We start from the raw sequence: 27635 nt of genomic DNA, 5'->3' as shown, positions 1-27635 counted from the left end.
CGGATTCCACAAGAAGCAAATCGTGTGTTGAGTCCAGAAATAGTGTTAGTGACTAAAGTGTCACTTAAATTAAACGTCCCTTACAAACATACCGCCTAGTCTGGACCATTATTTAACGCCAATTTGCCCGTTGATTACATACTTGGCAAATGATAATTTATTGCAATGACTAAACTGTTTGACTCTATGACATTTTTTGGCCTATCAACCAGCTTAGAAACTTTAATTTGCAGTCTATTTATATCGTTTTAAAAGACAAGAATCGCTAAATTGGCGCAACACAGGATGTATCCGTTAAACTGTAATCTGTAACACGTGAGTGGTCGAGTACCATTGTAGGCTCAAGAGTTTGTGATCATTGCTTCGAGACAACACGAGAGGAGACAATTTTAGTCTTTACTCGATGGTCTGTGGCAGCGCGTCGCGCTTGCGCTCATCTTTCCCGCGTTTTACGCGCGAGTTTGTGAATTTTCTTTGAAAATATCTACTACAGCAATAAATAGGAAAAAAATCAGTAATCGACTGGACGGAATCCTTGTTTTAAAGGTATGTAAAATAATTTGACATACACATTTTTAAAATTCTTGGCATACATTTTCTTACAATAACGAAAATACCATTGAATGGAAAATCCATGTAAATTAATTCCTATTTAATGATTAAGTAAGAGAACAAATTCATCTTAAGTTCAGTGAACCGAAACGCAGGCCATGACCGCTATTATTATTTTGATGCGCCAAAATAAAAAGTAAAAAATAATGCAAACAAAAAAGTTACCTTGAAGTGCCACGAAAATTGTGTTCTTGATGATAATCTGTTTCGTTGTCTCCGATAATTTACTTGTATGGTTGAAACACCAAAATCTATTTATTATATACAAATACCAAAATATTAATAATGAAAATATTTTTTTTATTCTGTAAATGAAAAGACGAGTTTTCATAAGATTTTATACACGGTGTGATGTACATGTTGTTTTTTATAAAACGTGATCATTTTGTTATTATACAACTAAAACGTGTATTACATTTCATTCGGCTTATATTTTTTAATACAGAGGAAAACTACAGTGCTACAAAATAGTTATTTGTTTCTAAATTAACCTACTCTTAGTAACATTCAGGAGTTTGTAACTAACAAACTCAGGAGTTTCTAAATTAACCAACTCCTGAGTTACATTTTGACTGCCTCCGAGGCGCAGCGGTTAAGGTCACCACGCCGCTACTATTGCGTCGGTCGTGGGTTCGATTCCCACACGGAACAATTATTTGTGCGATCTACAAAATTAAATAATTGTTTCGGGTCTGGTTGCGCTTTGTGTCCGCTGTTGACATATTTGTAAAAGTCCCCGCGACACAAGAACAATTTATTAGTGTGGGAGTTGTCTTTTTTTTTAAATTAATGTTTCCATAGCTTATAAAAACTTACCAAAATATTTGCTGAAGCTGTTAAACTAGCATCGTCGAAAAAAATAATCTAGTAGGTTATATTGATTATTTAATTCTAATGTAAATAAGAATTGGCCTTAAACTTGAAAAACGAGCTCTGTCACGGTCAGAGCTGGTTCTTAATTCTTCTAGTAGTAATGAACTGTTTCCCCTCCTTTTTGAACATAGAAATATTTAATTATTTATCTAGTATTCATATCTCAATATATATAAAATTCTTCTGTAAGTGTGTATGTCATTGAACTTCTCTTAAACGACTGGACCGATTTTGATGAAATTTTTTGTGTGCGTTCAAGGGGACCTGAGAATGGTTTAGATTATTAAAAAAAGTTTAAAATTTTCAAATTAAAGACGTGTAGACAGGACAACGTCTGTCGGGTCCGCTAGTTTAAATTATATAAAGATGACGAGAGGCTAGTTTAGATTTAAGATCTCGGAAACTTTTCAATTAGGTAGATACCTATGTGTTAAGGTGATCTCTAACATGATTAAAGAAATTAATGTTCTCTTTAACGAACTTCGATAATATAAACATAATATATTTGGATTTATGTATTTACGCTCTTTAATTGAAAAACAAGAATAGAAAGTATTTGTACTTAGTCCGCACCTTGGCAGAACCTTCAATTGCGATTAACAAGTAAATTGATTGTACAATTATATTGAACGAAATGTTGCACTAATGGAAATGCATTAGAAACAATAAGTACCTAGGTAGTTACCAACTGGTGTTAAGTAACATTTTACAAAATGATAATGAGGTGTTAACATTTTTTTACTTATACCAAAGCCTTGAATATCAGCTCTTTATTCACTACATTTTACCAAGAACCAATACGGAGATACTTGATTAAAACTTATTTAATAATAAGAAGAAGAAAAAAAACAGGTAAGTTAGGTTTTTTTGTGCGTAAGTAAATGTCATCAAATTACGATACACCGGATTCCCGCGGGAGTGTTACGCAGTCATTACTACCTTTTTAGCAATTGATTAGGTATAGTAGGTATCCCTGAGAATACTAGATTAAAAAGAGTGGCCTTGAGTTTCTTGCCAGCTCTTCTCATTGGCCCTACCTTCCGAACTGGCGGTAAATTCACTCTCTGTATCATTGACTATCATAAGTGTCAACATTTGACCTATATGAATAAATGATTTGATTTTGATTTTTGATTTAGAAAACAGCTGTTAACATCGATAATTTTATATTTTAGATTTTTTAAATTTTATTTATTTAGATAATTTTCTGTGTCTTCAACACAACTTACGAAAGTACGATCGTACAACACGTATGCAAAGATGACTTAAATGTTTGCTCTATCTAGGAATTGAAGTCACATTACGCGATGCAAAGATTGTGATTGCCAAGTTATTTGTAGTATCATACACAGAGTGTAATGAAATAAAAAACCACTCGAGACTATGACATTTGCAATTTAGACGTCGAAATAATGTAAGATCCAATTGTCTCAATTAAGAATCTCTGTATTTTTAAACGAATTATTAATGGGCTAACATTTTCTGTTCATCTAAAGAGTATACTTATCATTCTTTCATCATACCTACGTGTTACAAGATTGCTAAAAAGAAGCCTCATCTGAGTGTAACTCAGGTATATCGGTAAACTTATTTATCTATTGATAAAAGGTGAAATTTAACTTTTAGCCTATTTGATTGGAAAGCCGTCATAAACTTAAGTTTCAGCAATTTTAACAAACAAACCAATTAAACAAATTATAATAAGTATACGTTATTGTTAGAAGTTTGTTTTTTTGTTCATATTTTTTATCTGGGTTCAATATCACGATGTGAATGGTCTATACTGCGGACAAAAAAAACACCTGCACGTGGTTGTTAATTGTTAAAGGAAGTTATTAAAATAATAAGATTTTGGAAAAATAAATACCATCAACACATAAAATATTATTATTATTTTAAAAACACGCTTAACAAGAAACACGTTTGTAACATGAGTAGGTACCTACATTTTATCACAAAGGGCAATTAATTGTAATTTCAGGTTTGGCAATTATTCAAATAAATATTCGCACATAACCAGATATTTTTTTGTTATTTATTTAATTAAAGAATTGGGAAATCGTGGAAAACCTACTCAAGGCCCTTGTCATAAAAAACCTTTTTTCTACAAAAGTAATTTTTGTCAAAACAATTGTAGCCTTTAGTTTTTTACAACAGATTGAGAGACATCTTCTTGATAAAGATTGGACATAATCATTTATAACATTGTCAACCGACCACCTTAACACGTTAAAATATTCAAAATTAAACATAACGTATCGTCTATGTATATAATACGAATAAGGTCAAGGCTTTTCCGTATTAGTACCTTAAAATGTCAGAAGGTACTTAAGATATTTGAGATAATACTAATGCACTTTTTTATATTTTCGTGATATCTGTAATGTGTATTAATTGAACCTTAAAATGTTTGATGAACAACGTCCGCAGTTGCAGTAGTTTAAGTGATAAACACGCTACACAGGGGTATCTAGATATTTTGTGTCTGTTGTTTGTAGGTAAAACAGCCTACTTAATAAAGTTCACACATTATTGAGATACTTATCGTTTTTTTTTATAATTTGATAACCAGGATAAGAAACGTGGAAACCTTGGAGTTAGAGTCTAAAACAGAATTTATCAACGATGTTTGCTTAGGTTAGTCAGAAAATAAAAAAAAAGTTTAGAACATCCATGGCCCAGTAGATAAGGTAAATGTTAGACCTGAAGTCCTTATGTCCTTAAAATTATGACAAATCCGGGGAAGCCCTACGTAAGTTGTTTTCCTTCACCGTCATAGCAAGTGACTAGTTTTACCAGGTTTAGTGCGCAGACATTGATATTAGGCTTAATGCGTAGGTTTACACTGATTCACTGAAGGAAATGCAATATTCCTTGTTACTATTTAACTTTATCCTTATCTTATAATACGAGGCACAATACTAATCTGTGTATAAGATAAACCTGACCATCTTTATGAGGCTTTAGCTATTTGCTAAGATTTAAAACGAGTGCACTAGCAAGGGCGTGACGTTTAATACCATGATAAGCATACTACAGAGGCAGTTACTTTGAGCGTGAAAATTTTCTGTACTGTACGGAATGGTGTTGTATCTATAGCCTTATTATCAGGTATCTAGTCATACAGGCTGTCTTTAAGAGTGCTCTTCGAATGTCAAAAGCGCTTGTAGCTATCTATTTAAATCCAAAAGAGATTTTAGTGTATGGCGATCGCGAAAAATTAGGTATATTAGTGTAAAATATTTAATACAATACTGGTCTTCTGGTCAATGGATTTCACAAGAACATGTAACGCAAACATTATAAATGGCGTTTAAGATTTTATGGTAGCTTAGTGAAAACAACTTATCCAGTAATCCAGGATTTATAGTTGGTTAAGAATCCAAGTGTAATCATTATAAAAAGATAATCTACGTGACTGTTTGAAAATCATTAACTTGCTTTCATATAATTCTCGGTTCACGTTTACCTACTTAAGAAGGTACCAAAGTATTGATATCATCATGAGAAATCCTTCAACACACTACGTTGAAAAAGCAGGAAACTAGGAAAATCTATCTATCTATCTTCGTTTATATCTAAAAAATTCAAAAGTATATTTTCTAACAACTCAGGTTAGTTCTTTTTCAAGTAGAATATGTTTCCTCGTTTATTGCAGTGATAACAATCTGTGCTCTAAAGCGATAATCGCGGCATTGACACTGATGATACTTAACAATTAACTATTGTCAGCTCAATGCTTGACATGTTTAAATAAGTTTAAAAAAGACTGTGGCATAGAATTGGGAACTCTTATAACTCTTGTTATATCACATAATTGGAGAAGAGTGATCCATAGAGTAAATTGGGTGTTCTGCAAAAGTATGCTAGAATTATATGTGTTTATCTACGTCTCCTGACAGTTTATGAAGTACTAGCTGACCCGCGCAACTTCGCTTGCGTCACATAAGAGACAATGGGTAAAATTTTTCCCGTTTTTGTAACATTTTTTACTGGTACTCTGCTGCTCCTATTGGTCGTATCGTGATGATATATAGCCTATAGCCTTCCTCGATAAATGGACTATCTAACACTGAAAGAATTTTTCAAATCGGACCAGTAATTTCTGAGATTAGCGCGTTCAAACAAACAAACAAACTCTTCTTCATATTTTGATAACTGATTATAAAGTCTGAAGGTTTTCATATAATTCCTATATAGAAAATTGTTAATGATGTTCGTGGTTTATTATGTCAAGTGAGGCAAAAAAAAGATCTATGGCATTCATTCATTGCGATGTTACTTTCCTTGTCCCAAGTAAGGCAATCTTCTAAGGTTAAGTGGGAGGAAGTGAGCGCTACCGGTTACCCTGATTAATGATCATATTTGAGATGTTTTCCTTAAATATTTCACGTTTCCGCGTTATAAAAGACTACAATAGTTTAGGAAAAACTAAATTATAGCTCACAAAATTACAATCTGGTGTTAAATATATAACTATATGTTAAATATATTTAACATCCAAGGTTAATATTGCAATTGGATGTAACTCGGGCGTTTCTACAGCCGAGGTTCTGTTACAGAAGGGATAGCTAGAGGTGGTTGGTCAAGGGCATTGTTTTAAGCTTAAGTGAAAAGGTAAGCTCCTTACATCACATTATCATTGAAAATAACAGCTTCCGTAAATAAATAAAGTTAAAAATAAATAACATAGCCGGAAATATAAAATATTATTATATCAGCGGATATTCTATATAATTACGTCAATAATTAATTATATTTTCTAATAACTGTGAATTACACGAATGATCTTGACCATTGAATAACATCATTGATTTTAGTAATGACGTCATCTACATAACAAACACTCGCCGCTAAACCAATTTAAATAAAATATCTATTAACTGCAGATTGAGAAGGTCGGGAACACTTTAAAATGCAGCATTCTTTCTCAACTACACTACCTACAAAAAACTCTATAGTAAAATTAATGAAAAAAAAGAAAAATAATAAAAACCAATTTGCAAAGAAGGTTTCGAGTTTCTATAGTTTAGTTTCACAAAAGTTAATAGAGCTAAGTTTGTTTACATCTGGGTAAATAATTATTAAGATAAGCCGAGGTGTACCTACCTACTTCCCGTAATTTTTCTAGTTAGATTTTATTTTGTATGATTCACATGTAATTAATACAATATTATATAATACCATAATAATGAGACAGTATCTCTTTCCATAACATTTAATTATATTACGAGTTACTTTTGACTACAGATAATAATCGTATATCCGTTAATTTCAATGTAACGCCTATTTGGGTAGTAATCTGCATAATTGAATGAAATATTAGTTTAATGTATTCAACTCATATTGGTTTGACGTCAGTTAGTTTACGATTTATTTGACATATGAGGGTTAAGGACACATATGGATACTGCGGATACTGCCTTATGTTTATAATAGCCTTAACCGTAAACTAAACATAAAACATTTGATGAAAACTCGTTTATTTGCTTTGTAACATGGTTTACAGGAGAGGTATTTTCTTGCTGTACATAAAAAAGTTACTTTATCGGTATTGGATCATTGGCCTCCTTGTCGAATAATGGGACAATTTGAAGGTACTAGCGGGATAGGATCCCTATTGTTTCTCTTTCTCGTGCATGCAACGAGCTCATAGATAAATTTAAAACTATCCATTTTAGATTAAGTATAGTTTTTAAAATCCTGAGAAGTACTTATCATTCGGAGGTACTTTTTATGATTTAGAGCTTAGCTTCAATTTTAGTGGTTACCTATACTTTTGAAGCCTATAATACTAATTTTGGTACGTCGTATATGTCATAAACACTTGTTTTAACGTTTATTTCGTCACATATTTCTTGCATTACGTATTCAAATTCACAGTAAATTGCTACATAAGTGTATGGACCAAGTAGGTCACGTAATGTACAGAAAAACAAGATAACACCTTTTAACATAAGACAGGTATAATTAAAACTATGTCGGATGTTATTCTTAATGTGTTAAAAACTTTGTACTTAATTAATATTCTAGACTAACAGGTATTTCCAAAAAGTATCAGGTTATAAATAGTGGTTTATCGTATAATTACTATTATCAGTGTGTAAATGATGTTTTTACACTACTTAAACCAGAAGATCTTTGAGATTTACCTGAATATGGGCGTTATTCAATTCTTCGTGCACGCAAACCACGCTTGGATGCGGTTATAAAATAGGAAAAACCCGTGTACTGCAAAAAATTACGATATCTATACCACAATTCAGATATTTAACCACAAAATTATTATAGTAACAACGTTTTATAGTGGGTGTTAAAATTGAGCGCAGAACGTGTACTGTCCCGAGGGTGTCCAAACGGTAGCCGATACCCAGAGCAATTTTTTAAATAAATTATAGATTAACAAATTGTAATTTACAAAAGATTAAACTAACATATTTTTGTAAACAGTTGACTATAAATATGATCATTTTAAATCACTTGCATCGTATTTTTTTTAATTTTATGAAGATATATCACGTAAAGTTATCTTTAGTTTGTATTGTCAAGTTTTCTTTGGTCCAAAGGTAGGTGCACCACGGCGCGGTGTACGGTGTAGTACCTACGTAAGTAATTATTTTATTGTGTTCAGTGAGTTTTTCCTGATCCCACACGTGATTACAACTTTGTGTGAAAATGTACATAAACATAATTGACTTCAGATATAACAATCTTGGATAAACATACATAGTATTACATAGTAATTAAAGGTACAAAGTATAGAGTGGAAAACGGTAAGTTATTCAGCAATGTGATTTTATAAAAGTATTTCTTGAACTTTTGAAGGGAGGAATGACCCGTGAACGTATTATGTTTTACATCACTTGAGATGATTGCTATTGCAAAGGTTTCCAAGGTTAATAATTATTTTTACGTGTACTCATATAAATACGACATAATAAGTAAAAATCTGCTGTGATGTCGAGGGTTAAGATTTAAGTACATTACGCTGATTTCCAAATTCCGTAAAATCCGAATTCGCCTTAGAATCACTGATATCACGTGGAATCACCACATACTTGTGTGTTAGTCACAATAAGCATCAACACAATCACAATTTTTTCAGGTCTGGTTGTACTTTGAGCCCATCATTTGCATCCTTTTTATAGTCTTACACGCGAGTTGCTGATTCTGCTTGTCCGAATTCCGCTGGAATCTAATACAATGGGACCTTGCCTATACGAGATACAGATCTGACAGTGATCAAAAGAATACCCGTCGTGATTACCATTTACCACAATATCCTTCCCCAATCTTCTATTATGATAATTCATGATTACGATTACTCATTGAACAAAAACTGTTAATCAAATGTTGTTCTAATAAGTTCCCATGCACACCTTCGTAAAAAATGTTTTGATTAGATTCGTAATACATTGGTTGCATGTTTCGTGATGTTATCGATAAGTACTGTTGTTTATACTTTGTTTTGTGGCCACGAAGAACGCGATTTATATAATGTTGAAGTTGTCTACACATTCCTTACTTGTAATTTCCTTACATGCTATTTTTATCTATTTGTAAAGATCGTTTTATAAGTAGAATACTTTAGTATTTTTTTTAACCCATTACTGTCCCACTGCTGGCCAAGGGTCTCCTTATCGAGTGGTATAGGCTTGAGTCCACCACGCTAAAAAAATATAAATACGGACTATTTTATTATTATTTTATTCGTGGGTATCGGTGTACTCTGCTCAATGAGAGTTCTAGTTTCAAGTGTCAGTTTCTATTCGTTTGCCAAAGCGTCGAGTTAAGTATCAACATAATACATAAGTTATGTTTAACTCTGTCACAGAAATACTATAACATCAACATAAGTCCATCAGATAAAATTAATAGTGAAATATTTTACTAAATATCAAAATGCGGTCATCCTATAATATCACCTCGTGACCAATTTAGACTGCAGCACGGAACTAGTCTCTTCATAAATTTCTGTCAAGAACACTGTGTTTAACGACAAGTCTGTTCATAAGAGCCATTTAAAACGTAAGAGCGGTTTATCAAAAGCATAAGCTATTGTCGTTCTTCGTGGCTCCAACGTAAGTTATTTTCAACAATACCACATACTTCGCGAAATCTTCGCGATCAGTTGGTAAAACCACAAAGGTACTCGGTACTCCGGGTTTTTGATACACATAGCCGGATTTTGGGTTTATTAATGAAGTAAAAAATGTATCTTCTTTACAAGGCCATATTGTTGTAGATATAATTAAGATGCGATTGTATTAATTCAGTGTGTGGTTAGGGAGCTAAATGAACGGTCGTGTGCATCTGGTGGTCATTAGGTAAATTACGATTGTGATTACGAGTGATCAATGACTTCAATTTGCTGCTATCGGAAAACAGTCGTCTTAGATCAGCTTCATAGCTGTTCGAAGAATCCAATACATTTATGACTCTTTTGAAAATTTTCTTTTACTAGTTCTGTAAATATACTAGCTTCATAATAATGACAAGTTTAGTTTTTTAAATTATTTTTCTAAAAGACTATTTTTTCGTTTTAAATAGTTAAAAATAATCTCGAATAAAGTACGACAGTAAAGTTGCCTCTAAGTGAAGAATTTTCAATATTTTCCATTGTGAATGTTACATTGTTATTCCAGTCTTTCATAACAAAAGTAACGGACATTTATGTATTCGTACCATACAATTTAGAGGCTATTCAGGTATAACTCATGTTACTTTGTACATATTTTAACACGATATTATTATTGTTTCAGCTTCTCAAAGATAAGGATTTATGTTCAGTGACGCTCAACACTTGATCAAGTATGGAAACGTAAAGAAGAAAGAATAAGTAATTGGTTCAGTAATTGAAAAAGTGAAGTGAAAAGAAAGTAGTATTGTGAAGTGTTAAAAATGACTCAAGATCAAAAGTTACCCGTAGACAGTTTGAAGCCGACGGAGACATGGCGGATTATGAAGAATGTGGTGATCATCAGCTTGGCTTTTATGGTGCAGTTCACTGCTTATAGTGTGAGTATATGGACTAAGTATATATATGATGTATTTTTATTAGTTGTAGTGATGATTGAAATGTGCAACCTGCACATTCATAATATCAATCCTAAAATTAGCAGAGATTAACGTTGGCTCATTTTTGATCGCATAGCAAGTTTCTAGGATACACGCACGTTCTATGAGTCAATCCTGGTTATTCAGTGTGATTGGGGTAACATTTTCTACGGTACATATTTCATCTTTCCTGTTCTAGGATCTTTTGTATTAAGAATATTAGTAGAGCCTGCTGTAAGTATGTGATTGAGCAAAGCGAAAATCGTAAGAGACAATAAGCTTCGACAGTAACAGACGATTTATACTAGTATGCAGCAGAGACAATAGTTAAACAATGAATGTCTATCATTAATTATTACGTGATGGATTAAACAATGAATGGGTAAAATTACATGTTTTGATAGACACAGTCGACCTCGCGGGTTAAACGCTATGTGAATTACGTGATTGTTCACTTACACTTGTCTTCTTCACACCTTAAATCATATCTACTGCTTTAAATTCCTTGCATTTTAAGGCTATATATATCGCGGTTAGAACTTATTACAATTTCAGATGTGAAAAATAGTAATAATAACGTGTTTTACATTGTTATAGGCAGGCGCCATAGGCCCCGTAGATACATAGTTTTCAAGTCCATCAGCACCCCATCCCAATAGCCCAAGTAGTTTTTTCTTTTAGTTTTGCCATAGTTCCACACAGTCCGGTGACTATCCTTGGATGCAATTTATAGTGTAGACAGGGATAGTCACCGGAGTGTGTAAACATACATCTTTTGAATATTAAAGCTGTCTAAATGGGCCTCTACGTGTTGGCTTCGGCCCCACGCACGTCTTCTAATAGTCCGGGACTCCATAGTCCCGAGATAATGAACAGACATACAATAATAATAATAAATAAATGTAGCCCATTAATGTCCGACTGCTGGGCAAGGGTCTCCTCCCGTAATGAGGGAGGGGTTAGGCCTTGAGTCCACCACGCTGGCCAAGTGCAGGTTGGGGACGTTTTAGGAAAATAGTATTTTCCTAAAATTGATTCGGCCCGACTTCGTCCGGGTATGTACCTAGTAGGATTTTATCCGATTGATCTTATTTGCGTGGGGCTTAGGATCCCGTTGATCCCGTACAAACCTTGTCCTGTTAATTACAAACACGATAGTTAGTCGAAAGTTATGCGAGTACATACATTTCGATGATAATGTCTATTTATACCGAGGTATATTGAATTGTATGTTAGGTTTATTTAGGGTCGCAAGATATTATTTGTTAATCGTTAAGATAAAAAAGGACAAAGTTCTTTATGCAACTGTTTATGAAAATGTACGTTAATTATAATATTATAGTAGGATTTAAACGCATCAGAAAAGCCGGTACGTATCATTTAGTTGTCTATATTGCTTTTAGAAGACTTGTTTCCGTATACTTACTGACAGTTTAAATATACAAGGTGATCAAAGGGTTTGAAAAGATAATAGTAATTGGTGGAGTTGAAGAACATTAGACTACTACTAGTAAGCGCAGGACTATTTGTACGCAATAGTACGCATATCATTGTCTTGTCCTCCGACAAAATCAAGTTTAATACTCCTGTTACTATAGGAACATGCTTTCTTTACTGATATAATAAGTGTAATGTAGTTAGGCTGTTGGGTATGGCACTAGTTGGTTAGGATAAGGCGATCACTGAGTAAATTACGGCGACCAAGATTTCAAACTAATACAGTTAGGTACCTGAAGAATACAACTTTTTGCTTCCAAATTTAATAAAAGCAAGTTCACAAACATGCATATTATAATAATGGAATAAAACTTCCCGGTTACCTTAATTCCCACGTAGAATAATGCACTCGTTAAAGAAAATCGTGATATACAAATGATTGTTAATGATGATGGTACACTTAAGTACGGAAGTGTGACAGAATCGTTTATAGCTATTAGCCGCGGGTTTTTTACTGAAACGTTGAGTTTTTGTACGCAACCCGGCGCTACGATCTGTGAAGACCTTTGCCGTAAGGCGCCAGAACGATTTTTTTTTTGGCTTTCAGTGAAATTGTAATTGATTGAGGAAGTAGTACTCATGACCGATAACATTACAGATAGGCTTACTACAGTTTAGTTTGCGAGATGTTCTAATTTGTTTATTAACAAAAATTGTTGCCTCTAGCGGGCCTAACTTTTAGCCATAGGTATTGAAATCGGCTTTAGTGAGGCGTACTATTAAAGTACAAGTCATAGATAGAATAAATTCGTCGAAAATTGTCGTACCTATGTTGTAAAAAAAGAAATCGTAAAGTTATTGTGAAAATTTCAGGGAGCAGCAAATCTCCAGAGTTCTATCAATGCGGAGGCAGGGCTTGGTACTGCATCTTTAGCAGCCGTGTATGCTGGACTCATCTTCTCCAATATATTTCTACCAGTGGTTATGATAAAGTAAGTTAGTAAACTAGACCTCTTATTGTTTTTTGTTTGTTGGGCCTAGTTTTTAATTTACTTTCTCCTAGCGCCATACCATAATTCTAATTTACACTTTCGTTTCGTGTTCCAGATGGCTAGGAACAAAATGGGCGATATCTTTATCTTTCATCACGTACATGCCATACATAGCAGCGCAGTTGTATCCTCGATTCTACACCATGATACCGGCTGCTTTGTTCGTAGGGCTGGGTGGAGGCCCGCTCTGGTGTGCCAAGTGCACGTACCTTTCTGTGGTAAGGATGATTATTCTGGTACAAGCATAATATGCCTTGTATTTGTTTATTACGGTTTTTTGATAAAGTTGGCAATTGTTTTCTACTTTTGTCTGAATAACAGATTTATTTAGATATTTTTTTTGATGCCCACCCGCCTCATGATTAACAACTCGTATACTCCCTGTTTCGACATACAGTTTGTAGCAGTAGGACAGTACCGGGTGAAAAAAATACTGTGATGCTGATTTTCACATTTCCTTTAGCCTCACAAAATAACAAGTATTTTTTTTATGTTACACGTTTATCTTGTAGACTGCAGAAGCTCACAGCAGGATATCAAAGATATCAGCTGAGGCGCTCTTAGTACGATTCCTGGGACTATTCTTCATGATCTTCCAAATGAACCAAGTGTGGGGCAACCTCATTTCATCTTTAGGTAAGTTATAATTTATCGAATGTTAATCGTAAGTTACATGTGTGGGGCTGCAATGGATGAGAGAAGCGCAGGACAGTATTAAATGGCGTTCTGAGGGCGAGGTCTATATTCAACAGAGGGTAAAAAGTAAAAACGGACTAAATAGAAATATAGATAGTGTTCTCAACTTGATCAAAGACCTTTTGAATTTGTTCTAATAACAATAATAATATGAAAGAGAGTGTTTATATTATAAACCATCACAAAAGATATTTGAGTTTATTGAAAATAGGAACTGTAGCTCCTTTCTTTACTTAACTGCAGGAGCTTCTATTTTATAGAGATTTCCTTACAATGTTTATACCTAAGCCTTGTTTGGATTTCCATTTCAATCCGTAGTAATATAAATCAGTGGATTGAATCATTGAGTATAAATTCTATCACTTGATATAGCTAACAGTGTAACCTACAATGTATTTTATAGAATCATTTCACCATATTTCAGTGCTATCTTCTGGTGACAACGCGGCGGCAGTAACGTCAGTGAACGAGTCAATGATCCCAGTGCTATGTGGTGCCAACTTCCTTCCCAGCGCTGATGCGGGAGAAGCCCTACCACCACAACCTCCAGAAAAGATTCAGATGTTATCTGGTATGTTATGCGAGATATCTTTTAGTTTCTACAAAACATATAGGAGTTTCTCTCTTTCTTTACTTCAAAATTAAAGGAAAAATTAAATTTAATTGAAACTGGTGCTATAATTTTACAAATTATTTTGCTGGTCTGTGAGATAAGGATCATAATCAGAATCAAAATAAGTGTGTCCTGCTTGTATTGATAACTTCTAAAGAGGGTTTGCAAAGATTTGAATGGAGTGGTGCAAAAATACAGTACAAGAGAGGGGAGCTTTGTAAAGAATCGCACCTGTCTTTGTGCAAGTTTGCAAGGGTCCGGTCAGAGAAAAGGAAGGGTGATATTGAAAAAAACGGGACAGGGTTGCGAATTATTATTATACGCTGATAGATTTGTATACATATAGTATGCGTTTCTTTAATTTCTTGTTAATTAAAGATTAGACCTTAATCAAAAAGGGATTGCTATAAAAAACGACATAATAAACAGATATTTACCTGCACATTTATTTTACAAGCAAATTTAATGTTCGCTGTGTGCGACCTTCACAGAAAAATTTGCAAAAACGATTTGTTCTGATGTTAGACTGTTTGAGGCCCATTGACAACAGGCTTTTGATATGCTAATGTTTTAGGAAACTGACGACATAACATTAAAGGCTTACAGAAATGTAAAACCAGCTGTTTTTAAGATTATGGCTTAATTTACGTTATTCTTGTTCTCTATTCACTCAATGTAAGGGAGAGGAATTTACACACTTATAATGCTCGTAAAAATAAAAAAAAATGGAGCAGAGAGTAAGATCCATTTTTTTTCTTCGTTTGTTCAAGAAGTTTAAATTGGATTGGATTAATGTTGATTTTCCTTGGTTTTGTATTGGAGACTATCGGTTTCATTCAATTGTTACTATTATTTTCTTCGGAGATTCGATGACTTAAAATAAAATATATTTTTCTTCCAGGAATTTACCTTGCTTGTATGGCTGGAGCAGCTCTTATTGTAGCTGTTGGAGTCGATTCTATGAAAAGGTTTGTATACCAAGATTAAAAGGATATTAGTGCGGGAGTGGTTATTTTTTTTTTTTAAATCAAACAGACATTTGTTATAGTTCCGATACTTGGAGCTTGTATTGGACTAAAGTTCTCAAGTAACCTAGAAATTTTAGATACACCTTTTTTTACAACTTAGTTCAACTTTAATAAAGAATTCGTACTACTATGGATACCTTAAAAACAATTCCAGTTCTCCCTTATCCCATATTTGCCGAATTGGAGCGATAAGAGATATACAATAGCGTAAAAGAATTCAAGCGCCTTGACAAAATTATCTCTATTCATGATGCAAACAATTTTGCCGCTACAAAACATATTTATTTTCTGAATCATCTTTTGTTCTCTTCAGATATGACTCCGGGCGGTCAGGTTCTGGGACAGGCATGTCGGGAATGGCCCTCTTGGCTGTGACCCTCAAGCTGATGGCAGAACCCACGCAGCTGCTCCTTGTCACCATCAATATCTTCATAGGACTACAGCAGGCATACTTCGGAGCTGATTTTACTGCTGTAAGTATTGTCCAGATTGAAGAAATCTGCATATTGCAGAAATATGATCAAGTAAAGTTGTTGGCTTTGGTATTAATTTTTTTTTATGATGTTCTTCTTCAGATTTTTATTTTTAATATTTTGTCTTATTGATTGCAATTTTTGTAATGGGATTGTTCTTTGTTCTATATTAATTTAGATTGTTTCTTTTTATGTCTTCTTCATCAAATTCTTTTGGCCGTATATTTCGTTCTCGTGGTTTGTAATATTAGTAATATTAGCAGTTCTAGAGTGTTATTCTTAACATTCTACGTTAACCGTACCATCTGTATCGTCACCCACTGAACTAGCTTCCCCTGCGTCGTGTGAAACATCTGTTTTATCAACCCACGGTGCTATTGTGTGCGAGTTTGCGTTCGTAGAACCGGCTCCTGGCACACTTGTCGGTACCGTCGGTACGATGGAAGCCCTCGCCGCGCGCCGCCGTTAGTACTAGCAGTTTTTCAATAGGTGACGCTGTACGGATGACGTCACTTTCTGAATCGCGGTGTTAAGATTCTCCGCGAGCGAATGACTACCCCTGAGCGCGCGGCGTTTGTTATCGCTTCTCGGCCTTTTGGCTAAGATCAAAGTGTAGTCTCTGTTCTTTTCAGCTTAATATCTGAAAGTTCCCTCATTGAGGGACCAGTATATTAAACTGATTTTTGTAAGCTGACGGGATGTTCGGGGCTCGCTCCACTCCTGTCACGGGTCGGCCCGGCATTGCAGTGCCGCCGGGATCGGCCCACATAATTCCATATTATAAATCTGAAACTTCTGATCAACATAATAGTGGTCATTAAATGTTCTAACGACTATTGGCACCGTATGGAACTTTGTGTCTCGAATTAAACATAGTTTTCATGTTTGATAATCTGCATTAAAACCTAAATTACAAACCAAATAATGTTTTCTAAACATATCAATCCAACACACACACTGGGAAATTCTGGTCTATCCCACTAGTCCCGCTGAATTGTCCCGTAACGGGACAATTGACACAATTTTGTCCCAGTTGTCTCGTAGCGGGGCAAGTGACACTGTTTAGGAGCCAGTAGTCCAGTTGCAGAGAATCATGGCTACTTCCCATTTGGTCAACTTCCCACTTGGTAAACCTCAAATTATACCTACTAAAAAGTTGCGTTTGGTAAACATTTCGTTACTTCATACGTTTAATCCTATTTATTTAATTAAGTACAGTCGGTGTGAAATTAATGTTGAAGTTTTTAAAAGTTTCAAAGTCTTAAGACAAAATCTCGACCATCAAAAAGTACGGCTTATCAAGGAGCAGTAAAGATAAACATTATTCTGTCAATTTCCAAACTAAAATTTCATTTACCCGAGTGGAAAGCAGAAGTTATTACCTTGGATTTTGAAAAAGCTCCAAGAAATGCAATAAAGAGACATTTCCAAACACAACTGTCAAAGGGTGTTTTCTTTTTGGCAGAGCGCTATTAATAAAGGCAAAAATCCTCTTGGCTTGTTACAACATGAAGAATCTCACAATCACGCCAAACTATGTATGGCTCTTGCACATTTAACCAGGGAGTACATACACGATGGCTGGCTACACTATACTACTACTATTGAAATTAAAGTCTCTCGTCTCTAAATCTAGACTTTTCTTCTCCCACTTACTAATCCATACTATTCCATACTAATATTATATATGCGAAAGTAACTCTGTCTGTCTGTTACTCAATCACGCCTAAACTACTGAACCAATTTGCATGAAATTTGGTATGGAGATATTTCGATACCCGAGAAAGGACATAGGCTACTTTTTACCCCGGAAAAATGACGCATTCCCATGGGATAATTCAGGTGGTGGGCGAAGTCGCGGGTAAGAGCTAGTCTAAAATATATGAATACTATCAACAGTTTCGTGTTTTCTTTCTGTACTTGACTGTACCCATCTTAAATGAAAGTTTACCAAATGGGAATAAATGTATGAAATCAATAATGTTTACCATATGCAACTTTTTATTAGGTATTAGTTGAGGTTTACCAAATGGGAAGTTTACCATATGGGAAGTAGCCATGGGACTAATGGGACAGGCGGAAGGGTCAATACCACTGGTACCATCGAGTTGTTATGTGACAGCAAGCACTTGGTACTTTGGTAATATAGCAGACGTTATACAAAGGATACAAACTATTACATTTTAACAAGGGTAGATATCTCAAATGATGATTTGTATGCTACCATTTGTACTTTAAATTCACAAGATTTTTTTACTTTTTAGGCCTTTCACTTTATAATTAAATTGACAAGTGTCTATAATTGGACGTAGTTATGAAAGAACGTTCCAATCCACACGCAGGTCGAACTGAGTAAATCGCGTTTTTGTAATTTTGTGGTACACTTTTTTTTGGTAGCGAGTACAGCTAAGTAGTATGTATCACTGCAACTAAATAAATAAACTTTATTTTTAAATATACTTGTCACTAAAATTTATTCATATTTCTCATACAAATTATGAAAAAAATGCACTTGGAACGTTTTTGAAAAAAGGCTTAATGTATGGAGGTAGATTTTAACTTAATTTACAAAAACGTTCCAATATGTTACAATTGCTATATTTTGGTAATTAATATATATATTTTCTAAAACATAAGTAAAACAATGAAACATTATTAAAACATATTTTTTAAGAAATATTCATACATAGCTGGACCCACGCAACTTCGCTTGCGTCATATAAGAGAGAATGGGTCATAATTTTCCCCTTTTTAGTAACATTTTTTACTGGTACTCTGCTTCTACTTGTCGTAGCGTGATGATATATAGCTTACAGCCTTCCTCGATAAATGGGCTATCTTACACTGAATGATTTTTTCAAATCGGACCTGTAGTTCCTGAGATTAGCGCGTTCAAACAAACAAACAAACTCTTCAGTTTTGTAATATTAGTATAGATAACATTTTTTATTGCTACTCTGCTCCTATTAGTAGTCGCGTAATGATATATAGCCTATAGCCTTCCTCGATAAATGAACTATCTAACACTGAAATAATTTTTCAAATCCGACCAGTAGTTCCTGAGATTTGCTCGTACAAACAAACTCTTCTTTTCATTCAGCTTTATAATATTAATATAGATAACATGTGATGTATGTGAAATATGTGAATGTAAATTTTATTGTGATGATTTTCCATACGTTGATACAACTGTATCAAAGCATAAAAAATTATCAAGCTAAGAAGCTGGATTTCGATCTAGATGATGAATAAAAATTATAATATCACAATTTATTCATCATCCAGATCGAAATCCAGCTCTTTACCGAATCCATCAGCATCGTCAATGGCGTCATTATTTTACTTTTATTGTTGTCTTTTATTTACGCGAACACGACACATTTAAATGAAACAACTTTTACGGATTATTTTGCGATTTATTCACATTTTATTTAATTGACTTTTCGAACACTACAGCTTTGGGTTAGTCCCTGAGTACCCCGATCCCCGAGGCCGCCGTCCTGGAGTACCCCTATTTATTTTGTCTTGATAAACGATTCTTTAAAATCAGTTTAGCGCAAAAGTACCGTCAGCAAATGATATGTAAAATACATTTTTATTAATTAATACTTAACTTTAAGGATTAGGAAAAGATTATTAAGTCGTGCTTGGTTAAGGTAAATATTATAATCAGAGAATACAATCCAGAGTACTCTCCTAGAGCAATGACAGGCCTTAATTACATATTATCATCTGTGCGAATGTGCATCTGTCTCGCATGTCTTCCGTCACATGAAATAGAAGATGGTTGATTGGCAATAATGGAAAACAGTGATAATGATTGATAAAGCAACCTACGATACAGCACAAGACAATTTGCGTTTTAAGGCAATGATGATGATGTTGATGTTCCATTTTGAGTTCGTATTTTGATTTTCTGTATTGAAAAAGGAACTAATGTGATAGTAATTAAAGCCTGCGATTGTTCTAAGAGGCTCTAAATTATATTCTCTGGTTATAATATTAGGTCGGAGAAAAAGTCTTTTCGCATTATAGTATGTATGAACTTGTAATAAAATCTTTTCTCTACGCAAAAAAGCTATTTGGGTATTAATAATATTATATTATTAATATTTGAGTACCTCACGAGCTCACTGAAAGAAACCTAATGAACCGTGTACTCATTTGTGATTCTTGAAGCCAAAGAGATTTTATTACAAGTTCATACATACTATAATGCGAAAAAACTTTTTCCCCAACCATATTTTCCTTAACCAAGCACGATTTTATAATCTTTTCCTAATCCTTAAAGTTAAGTATTAACTAACAAAAAATGTATTTGACATAGCATTTGCTGACGGTACTTTTACGCTAAACTGACTTTTAGTCGTTTATCAAGACAAAAATAAATTGGGGTACTCCGGGACGGGGGCTTCGGGGATCGGGGTACTCAGAGACCCGGTGTGGATTCAGTCCAACACGTATTGAAACAGTACGATCCAAATGAATTGTCATTTATAATTGTTATTTTTAAAAACGTTCCAAGTTGATTGAGTCATTATTCTCATTTTATTCAGTCCAAAATGTAATAAAATATAACGATCCAAATGGAATGTCACTTTTTTATTTATTTAAAATTTCTTAAAATTATTTATTTTAAAACGTTTTAAGATGGATTGGATCGTTATTTCTATTGCATTCAGTCCAAAACAAATAAAAATAGTACGATCCAAATGTAATGTCACGTTATACGATTACAATTTAGATCTTTTGGTACGTTTTATCATTTAGACCGTGTAATTATTTCAGTAGTTATTGTCGTAAAAGAGTCAGTGTCTTCACCACTAGATAGGACGATCCAAAATACCTAGCTTGGGCTCAAAAACTCAATTTTGACCACCTTGTGGATTGGAACGTTCTTTCATAACTACGTCCAATTATGACTTTCAATACCATAAAAATGTAAAACGCTTATCCGAAATTCTCTACTTGAATAAACATATGTCTAAGGAAGCCAAAAATGACTTGTTAACGGGCCTCTAGAGCAGCTCGAGCTCAAACACTCAAGTCAATTCAATTTGTAATGTAATTTCAGCCTATCTATTAGAAATTAAGTAAAAACGTACAACAGCACGCTTAAGAAATAAAATGTCTTTTCCATCTCGTGACTATGGAATTCCGGACTTTTGGAAGACATGCGTGAGGCATCCGTCTGTCCCATTAGCCCCATGATTATCTGCAACTGGACTACTGGCTCCTAAACAGTGTCACTTGCCCCGCTACGAGACAACTGGGACAAAATTGTGTCAATTGTCCCGTTACGGGACAATTCAGCGGGACTAGTGGGATAGACCAGAATTTCCCAGTGTGTGTGTTGGATTGATATGTTTAGAAAACATTATTTGGTTTGTAATTTAGGTTTTAATGCAGATTATCAAACATGAAAACTATGTTTAATTCGAGACACAAAGTTCCATACGGTGCCAATAGTCGTTAGAACATTTAATGACCACTATTATGTTGATCAGAAGTTTCAGATTTATAATATGGAATTATGTGGGCCGATCCCGGCGGCACTGCAATGCCGGGCCGACCCGTGACAGGAGTGGAGCGAGCCCCGAACATCCCGTCAGCTTACAAAAATCAGTTTAATATACTGGTCCCTCAATGAGGGAACTTTCAGATATTAAGCTGAAAAGAACAGATACTACACTTTGATCTTAGCCAAAAGGCCGAGAAGCGATAACAAACGCCGCGCGCTCAGGGGTAGTCATTCGCTCGCGGAGAATCTTAACACCGCGATTCAGAAAGTGACGTCATCCGTACAGCGTCACCTATTGAAAAACTGCTAGTACTAACGGCGGCGCGCGGCGAGGGCTTCCATCGTACCGACGGTACCGACAAGTGTGCCAGGAGCCGGTTCTACGAACGCAAACTCGCACACAATAGCACCGTGGGTTGATAAAACAGATGTTTCACACGACGCAGGGGAAGCTAGTTCAGTGGGTGACGATACAGATGGTACGGTTAACGTAGAATGTTAAGAATAACACTCTAGAACTGCTAATATTACTAATATTACAAACCACGAGAACGAAATATACGGCCAAAAGAATTTGATGAAGAAGACATAAAAAGAAACAATCTAAATTAAGATCGAACAAAGAACAATCTCATTACAAAAAATGCAATCAACAAGACAAAATATTAAAAATAAGAATCTGGAGAAGAACAATCCAAAAAAAAAAAAAAATAAAACAAAGCAATATTTCATACATGTTTATCAAATAATTTAATAACTAAATGAAGAATATTACAAAGGAGAGAAATCCAAAAGAAAAAGAATTGATATAAAAGATTTCAAAAGAAACCATGTACAGCAAATTCAACCAATTGGAAGCAATCCCATGACAAATATTGTTATAAAAGTTGGTATTAAAATAGGGGCGCCTGCTATTTTTTTTACTGAGGATAATAAGTTATAATGCCAGGGGCGGTGTCCGCCCAGTATTAGCAATGCTAAGGTCTTATTAAACTATGTTTCCCATGATGTGTTTTTCAGATTATTCCTTAATGCAACTGATAATAAATAATATAGGACAATCATACAAAACTAGTATCATGTAATAAAAATAATTAAGGCCAATAAATTGAAATCTGAAAATAATACTTAGTCCAAAACCTTGTTAAGACCCAAACAATATGACTTTCGAATTAATTAGGCCCTAAAACGATACCATGAGGTGTACCAAGGGAAAAATAACCTTTTTTATTAGCTAAATCGAAATGGAACATGATTCAATCCGCGTTAATAATCAGATTTTTTCTTGTTGGAAAGATTTTAAATATTCTTATTGAACAAAATGCTTCAAATAATAACAATTGCATTAAGAATACTTAATTAGTTAAAGAAGATTCAAGGATAGAACAATAAAAAACCTTATTAAGCTTTTGATTAGGATACATAATATCTCAATGATCCTGACAATCTCAGATACGATTTCACAAATTACTTAGTAATATTATATATAACACTTCATTCATGACAATTGACTCAGTCACAAAGAAAAATAATAGAATTTAAAGTGTCTTTCTTAAAATATTGAACAAAGGTATAATTATTTCGTTTATATAGACGATATGATTGTATTGTTTCAGGCATTTGTCTCCTGTGCGGTGGGTACGGGGTACGTCGGCTTTGTAATGATGACTTACGGACTGGCTGATGCTATTGGATGTGTACTTACCGGCTACCTGGCTAAGGTAACAATTATTATTTTTATGTGTATTATAATAAAATGCCGTGATATAAGCTCCTTCTCATCTTGTACTTTTTCAATGGAGTTGTATTCTGGAGGTATTGTTAAGTCTTAACTCAATTATCTGATTATGAATTAATTACATTAACGTGTAGAATTTTCATTGTTATATATGTTAACACTTCCCGTGACTTTTTAAAGAGTAAGTGTACGGCTATTTATAAGTTTGGAAACTATTACTTAATCGTGTTGTATTATCATGACTTTGCAACGAATCAAGAATAGATCAATTATTTCATGTTTTACAACATGTTTCTCTGGAATTTTATTTCTACGAAAGTTCATCTATCCATAAATCAGCAGAAACTTTTGGAAGAAATGTAATTTGAAAACGTTTTATTTATATCCTTATTTTTTCAGATAACTGGTCGTCTCCCATTAATTTGCGGTGCTGCAATAGGCCACGCGGCGTTGTTCATAGCGGTGCTGACATGGCGTCCACACGCTGGGGATGCGTACATTCTGTACCTGATCGCCGTGCTATGGGGCCTTTGCGACTCCGTGTGGATCGTACAAATTAATGGTATGCTATGAAACTTAATACAAATATAATGCTTTAAGTCAGAGAATCTTATGAAAATAGTTGTATTATTATGTATGGAGTCAAATGAAGTTCTTTGATTTTGATCTACTTTACGACCAACATGAGATGCCGTGTTAAAACTGGTCATTTCTAAAATACTCGTAGCTTAGAACTTTTGCTTCTGAGATTTTGAGATAACAGAAGCTTTAAAATATAAAATGCTCTTTAGTTAATTATTGAAACTCGATGCAAAATGTTCTGTTTTTTGAACGCAAGATCAGTAAAAATTGTCTCGGAAGAATGTTTTATTTGCATATTACATAAATCGTTACAACAGATTTATTTGAGAGAACAGAACTAGTATCAACACTTTACCTTATACCAATGTCAATATTTTCTCATTCACAGCATACTACGGCATCCTATTCCCCGGTCGCGAAGAGGCAGCATTCTCGAACTTTCGACTATGGGAGTCTGTAGGATACATCATAGCCTACATTCTCTCCCCATATCTTCGGACCAGTGACAAAACCTACTTGCTCATAGCTACTATGATCGCAGGCCTTCTGTGCTATTTCATAGTTGAATACCAACAGCACAGAAATGCTAAGAGGGAGAAGAAACAAGATCTGTATCAAGTGAAGGGCTGTGATAATATCGCTTTTAGGAACGTTGAGTGATTAGAAGTCTTATGTGTGTGTGATAGAGTTGTTTTTAGTATAATGTGTGTGTCTGTAAGGCTGTTTTTGTGAAAGATCGACTTATATGTTTTTAATTTATCTGTTATGTCTTTAAATAAAGTGTAAAATTGTGGACTTGTTCTTGGTAATTTTCTACCGAATGTGTAGAGCATTTCTTTTTCAGCATGACACAATACAATACAACTCCTATTGTTTCAGCACCTGAACTATTTCTCTTTTCCACAGCTAAAATCCGAAAATGTGCTGAATTAAAATATATTTGTCCTGAAATAGTAATACTCCAAGTTGAATACGTAATTGTCTGGAGTCATAACTTTGCATTCTACTTTAAATTAAGACAAATGTTTTTGTCAAGAGTTATTTGAAAATTATTCATGTAAAATTATCTAAAAATCGACTCCAGGTAATATTTTCCAGGGTAAAAAACGATCAAATTAGTTTCAGTAATGTGAATAAATGTTTTAGCATGATCTGTTAGTTAATAAGTTGTAAATATAAGTTATGTCGATATTTTGTAATAATGTTTGTTAAATTAAAATATGAATAAAGTGTGATAATATTGTCAGTATAGCTAATAATAAAATATAACCTAAAAATAAACGACTAAATCATAGTATTATTATATTTTGCTTTTTCATTCCCTCTATCCCCGCTACCCAAAAACAACTTGTATCTAAGTATACAACACTGCAGGAACACGTAGAAAATATTGGACTTATTTATAAGTAACTAGCTTTTACCCGCGACTGCGTCCACCACCTGAATCATCCCATGGGAATGCATAATTTTCCCGGGGTAAAAAGTAGCCTATGCCCTTTCTCGGGTATCAAAATATCTCCACACCAAATTTCATGGAAATTGGTTCAGCAGTGTAGGCGTGATTGAGTAACAGACAGACAGACAGACAGAGTTACTTTCGCATTTATAAGAAAAGAAAAACACCTGTGCAAAACTTTTCATACTCACACGAGTATTTATATTTATTCAGGCAGTTTCATATAATATATACCAACATTTTTAGAATATATTTATATTGGAATGTTAATTCGACATACACGTTTTCTAACAGTTACTAATGTTGACTATTGGTATAATATTTTCTGCATACAAGTAAACAAGTAGGCTTACATAAGAGATAAGCTAAAGGTTTGTGAAATACTTCTAAACGGCTTGACCGATTTTGATGAAATTTTTTGTGCTTATCCGGTATCTATGAGAATCGGCCAACATCTATTTTTCATACCCCTAAGTGACACTACTTTTTTTATTTATATGGCAAAACAACGTTTGCCGGATCAGCTAGTATTATACAATATATTTTCATGTCTTCATTTCAAACTTTAAGCCTACTATGTACAAAAATAATTAATTGGCATAGGCATTTGTAAAGAATCTGCACACGAAGATGATAGCAAGTATATTTTATCAATATTTAAGTGTTTTATATACTTTTGAGACGAAGACAAGAAAATAGTAATAAATTATTTTTAAAGGCGCGTTCTACACCTGTATGCTAATTTAAGTCATATAATATATCATCTATACTAATATTATAAAGCTGAAGAGTTTGTTTGTAAGGCGCTAATCTCAGAATCTACTGGTACGATTTGAAAAATTCTTTTAGTGTTAGATAGCACATTTATTGAGGAAGGCTATAGGCTATTTATTATATATGTATAACATTACGCTATGGCGATTAGGAGCGGAGTAGCAACGAAAAATGTTAAAAAAACGAGGAAAATTATGACCTATTCTCTCTTATGTGACGCAAGCGAAGTTGCGCGTTACGCGAAGTTAGTAATATATATATTTTCGTGTCTCCATTTTAAACATTAAGCCTATTCTACACAAAAATAATTGCCATCATGATATGCATAATTTATCAGGCATCCTTTGTAAAGAATCTGCACACGAAGTTGATAGCAAGTATATATTTTATCAATAAGTATTTAAGTATTTTGTATACTTTTAAGATCCAAACAAGATTATAGCAATTATTTTTAGGAGCTACATTCTACACCTGTATGTTATTTTTAATCGCATTATTATATCATTGTAATATAATTATAAATTTTGGCTCTCTGTCCGCAGCTGTGCTTTGCAGATATTTGCTGAACTCAAACACGAAGTAAGAATGCATATGAACATTTTATTAGATATCGTGAGTACGAGCATCAAAAATAATTTTGCAACAAAGTTGATGCGGTTTTTGTACAAATAAAAGCCATTGTTGGGTGTTCCTTTCTTGTCTATCTCTTTGCAGGTCACCTTGTAGTCATCAATCATCTCTCTATAAAGCCTACGTCGCCTTAAAAAAATGCACGTATTCGGTTTGTCCGCACCACTTTTCTACCGAACATTTTTCCTTTAACAGCTGGAAAACTAATACTAATTATACTATATTACTTAAATTTCATCATGATATTTAACTATGTTGGTAACATAATGGAATATCATGATGACATTTTCTTTTACAGAAAAGGCGAATGAACTTTGATACTTGCAAACAAAAATATAACATTTTTCGTAGACTGTCGATTAATTTTCCTAAACTAAACAAATATTAGAACTATAGTAACTATTGTCTTAAGCAACACAATATATTCAACTCGTACAACTCACGTTTGTACGTCACCTTGCCGCATTTGTTCTGATCTGAGCCAAATATTTGTGCTACGTTATTTACAGAGATTAAAAATTATATTGTTTATAGACATTTCTTACATTGTAGTCGGCAGCGATGTCGTTAGTTTGATTTAGATTTTGGGATTTAGAGTCTGAGACTGAAATCTCTAGCGAGAAGCACTTGTTATGTTTTTACATTATAAACAGTCACTTCTTTCACTATCGGTTATCTTATACGCAAGGAATGCCTTAGATGGCATTTTCCACACTAGCGGTCGATGGTTCGAACCCGAGGCGACACACCAATAACTTTTAGAAGTGATATGTATTAGAAATAATTACGACTTGCTCTATCGTTTAAAGAAAACATCGTGATGAAACCTTGCATGCCTAAAAGTTGTTTAACACATTTCTAAAGGGTACGCAAACTCCCTAACTTGCTCTTGGCCAGCGTGTAATCAATTAGCTACACGTGCGAAACATTTTTTTGGTTATATTTAGTCTAAATATTACGTGAACTGATAACATTGACCTAAGATATCACTGCTTGAGTGCATGCTTAATGATTACATCTACCAATTATTTGATATCGCAATCTTTACTATTGAACTATCTCGGAGCATGTGACATTGTACCGGTAAACACCA

At 34.0% G+C, this 27635-nt stretch overlaps 1 protein-coding gene and 2 non-coding genes across 4 annotated transcripts; 2 read left to right on the top strand and 1 right to left on the bottom strand.

Annotated features, from left to right (window-relative positions):
* The first annotated feature begins 360 nt into the window (after positions 1 to 360).
* LOC142977934 (UNC93-like protein) lies at positions 361 to 24978 on the top strand. 2 transcript variants are annotated; one of them, XM_076122068.1, is made up of 11 exons: positions 361 to 546; positions 10248 to 10503; positions 12853 to 12971; positions 13087 to 13249; positions 13544 to 13667; positions 14152 to 14298; positions 15242 to 15308; positions 15682 to 15841; positions 22979 to 23083; positions 23500 to 23662; positions 24071 to 24978. In XM_076122068.1, the coding sequence occupies exons 2-11, from the start codon at positions 10387 to 10389 to the stop codon at positions 24340 to 24342; spliced, it is 1437 nt and encodes a 478-aa protein (XP_075978183.1). In that variant the 5' UTR covers positions 361 to 546; positions 10248 to 10386; the 3' UTR covers positions 24343 to 24978. The 2 variants fall into 2 exon arrangements, with proteins under 2 accessions (XP_075978183.1, XP_075978182.1); XM_076122067.1 differs by lacking the exon at positions 361 to 546 and adding an exon at positions 9653 to 9812.
* On the top strand, positions 16421 to 16613 carry LOC142978067 (U2 spliceosomal RNA). The gene has a single exon (XR_012959742.1). It is a non-coding gene; the product is annotated as a U2 spliceosomal RNA (small nuclear RNA).
* LOC142978065 (U2 spliceosomal RNA) lies at positions 21372 to 21564 on the bottom strand. Its single transcript, XR_012959740.1, has one exon. It is a non-coding gene; the product is annotated as a U2 spliceosomal RNA (small nuclear RNA).
* Positions 24979 to 27635: the final 2657 nt, after the last annotated feature.

Source organism: Anticarsia gemmatalis, chromosome 13 (assembly GCF_050436995.1).
Source record: "Anticarsia gemmatalis isolate Benzon Research Colony breed Stoneville strain chromosome 13, ilAntGemm2 primary, whole genome shotgun sequence".
In the NCBI taxonomy this organism is placed as follows: Eukaryota; Metazoa; Arthropoda; class Insecta; order Lepidoptera; family Erebidae; genus Anticarsia; species Anticarsia gemmatalis.
The sequence above is the reverse complement of the archived record's forward strand: the minus strand, read 5'-3'. Positions and strand labels throughout refer to the sequence as shown.

Bases quoted from the DNA above. Each gene is read 5' to 3' on its own strand.
- LOC142977934 (XM_076122068.1), top strand. From the start codon at position 10,387: ATGACTCAAGATCAAAAGTTACCCGTAGACAGTTTGAAGCCGACGGAG. The intron at 12,972-13,086 runs GTAAGTTAGTAA...TTCGTGTTCCAG, and splicing joins CTACCAGTGGTTATGATAAA to ATGGCTAGGAACAAAATGGG. The intron at 15,842-22,978 runs GTAAGTATTGTC...GTATTGTTTCAG, and splicing joins TCGGAGCTGATTTTACTGCT to GCATTTGTCTCCTGTGCGGT.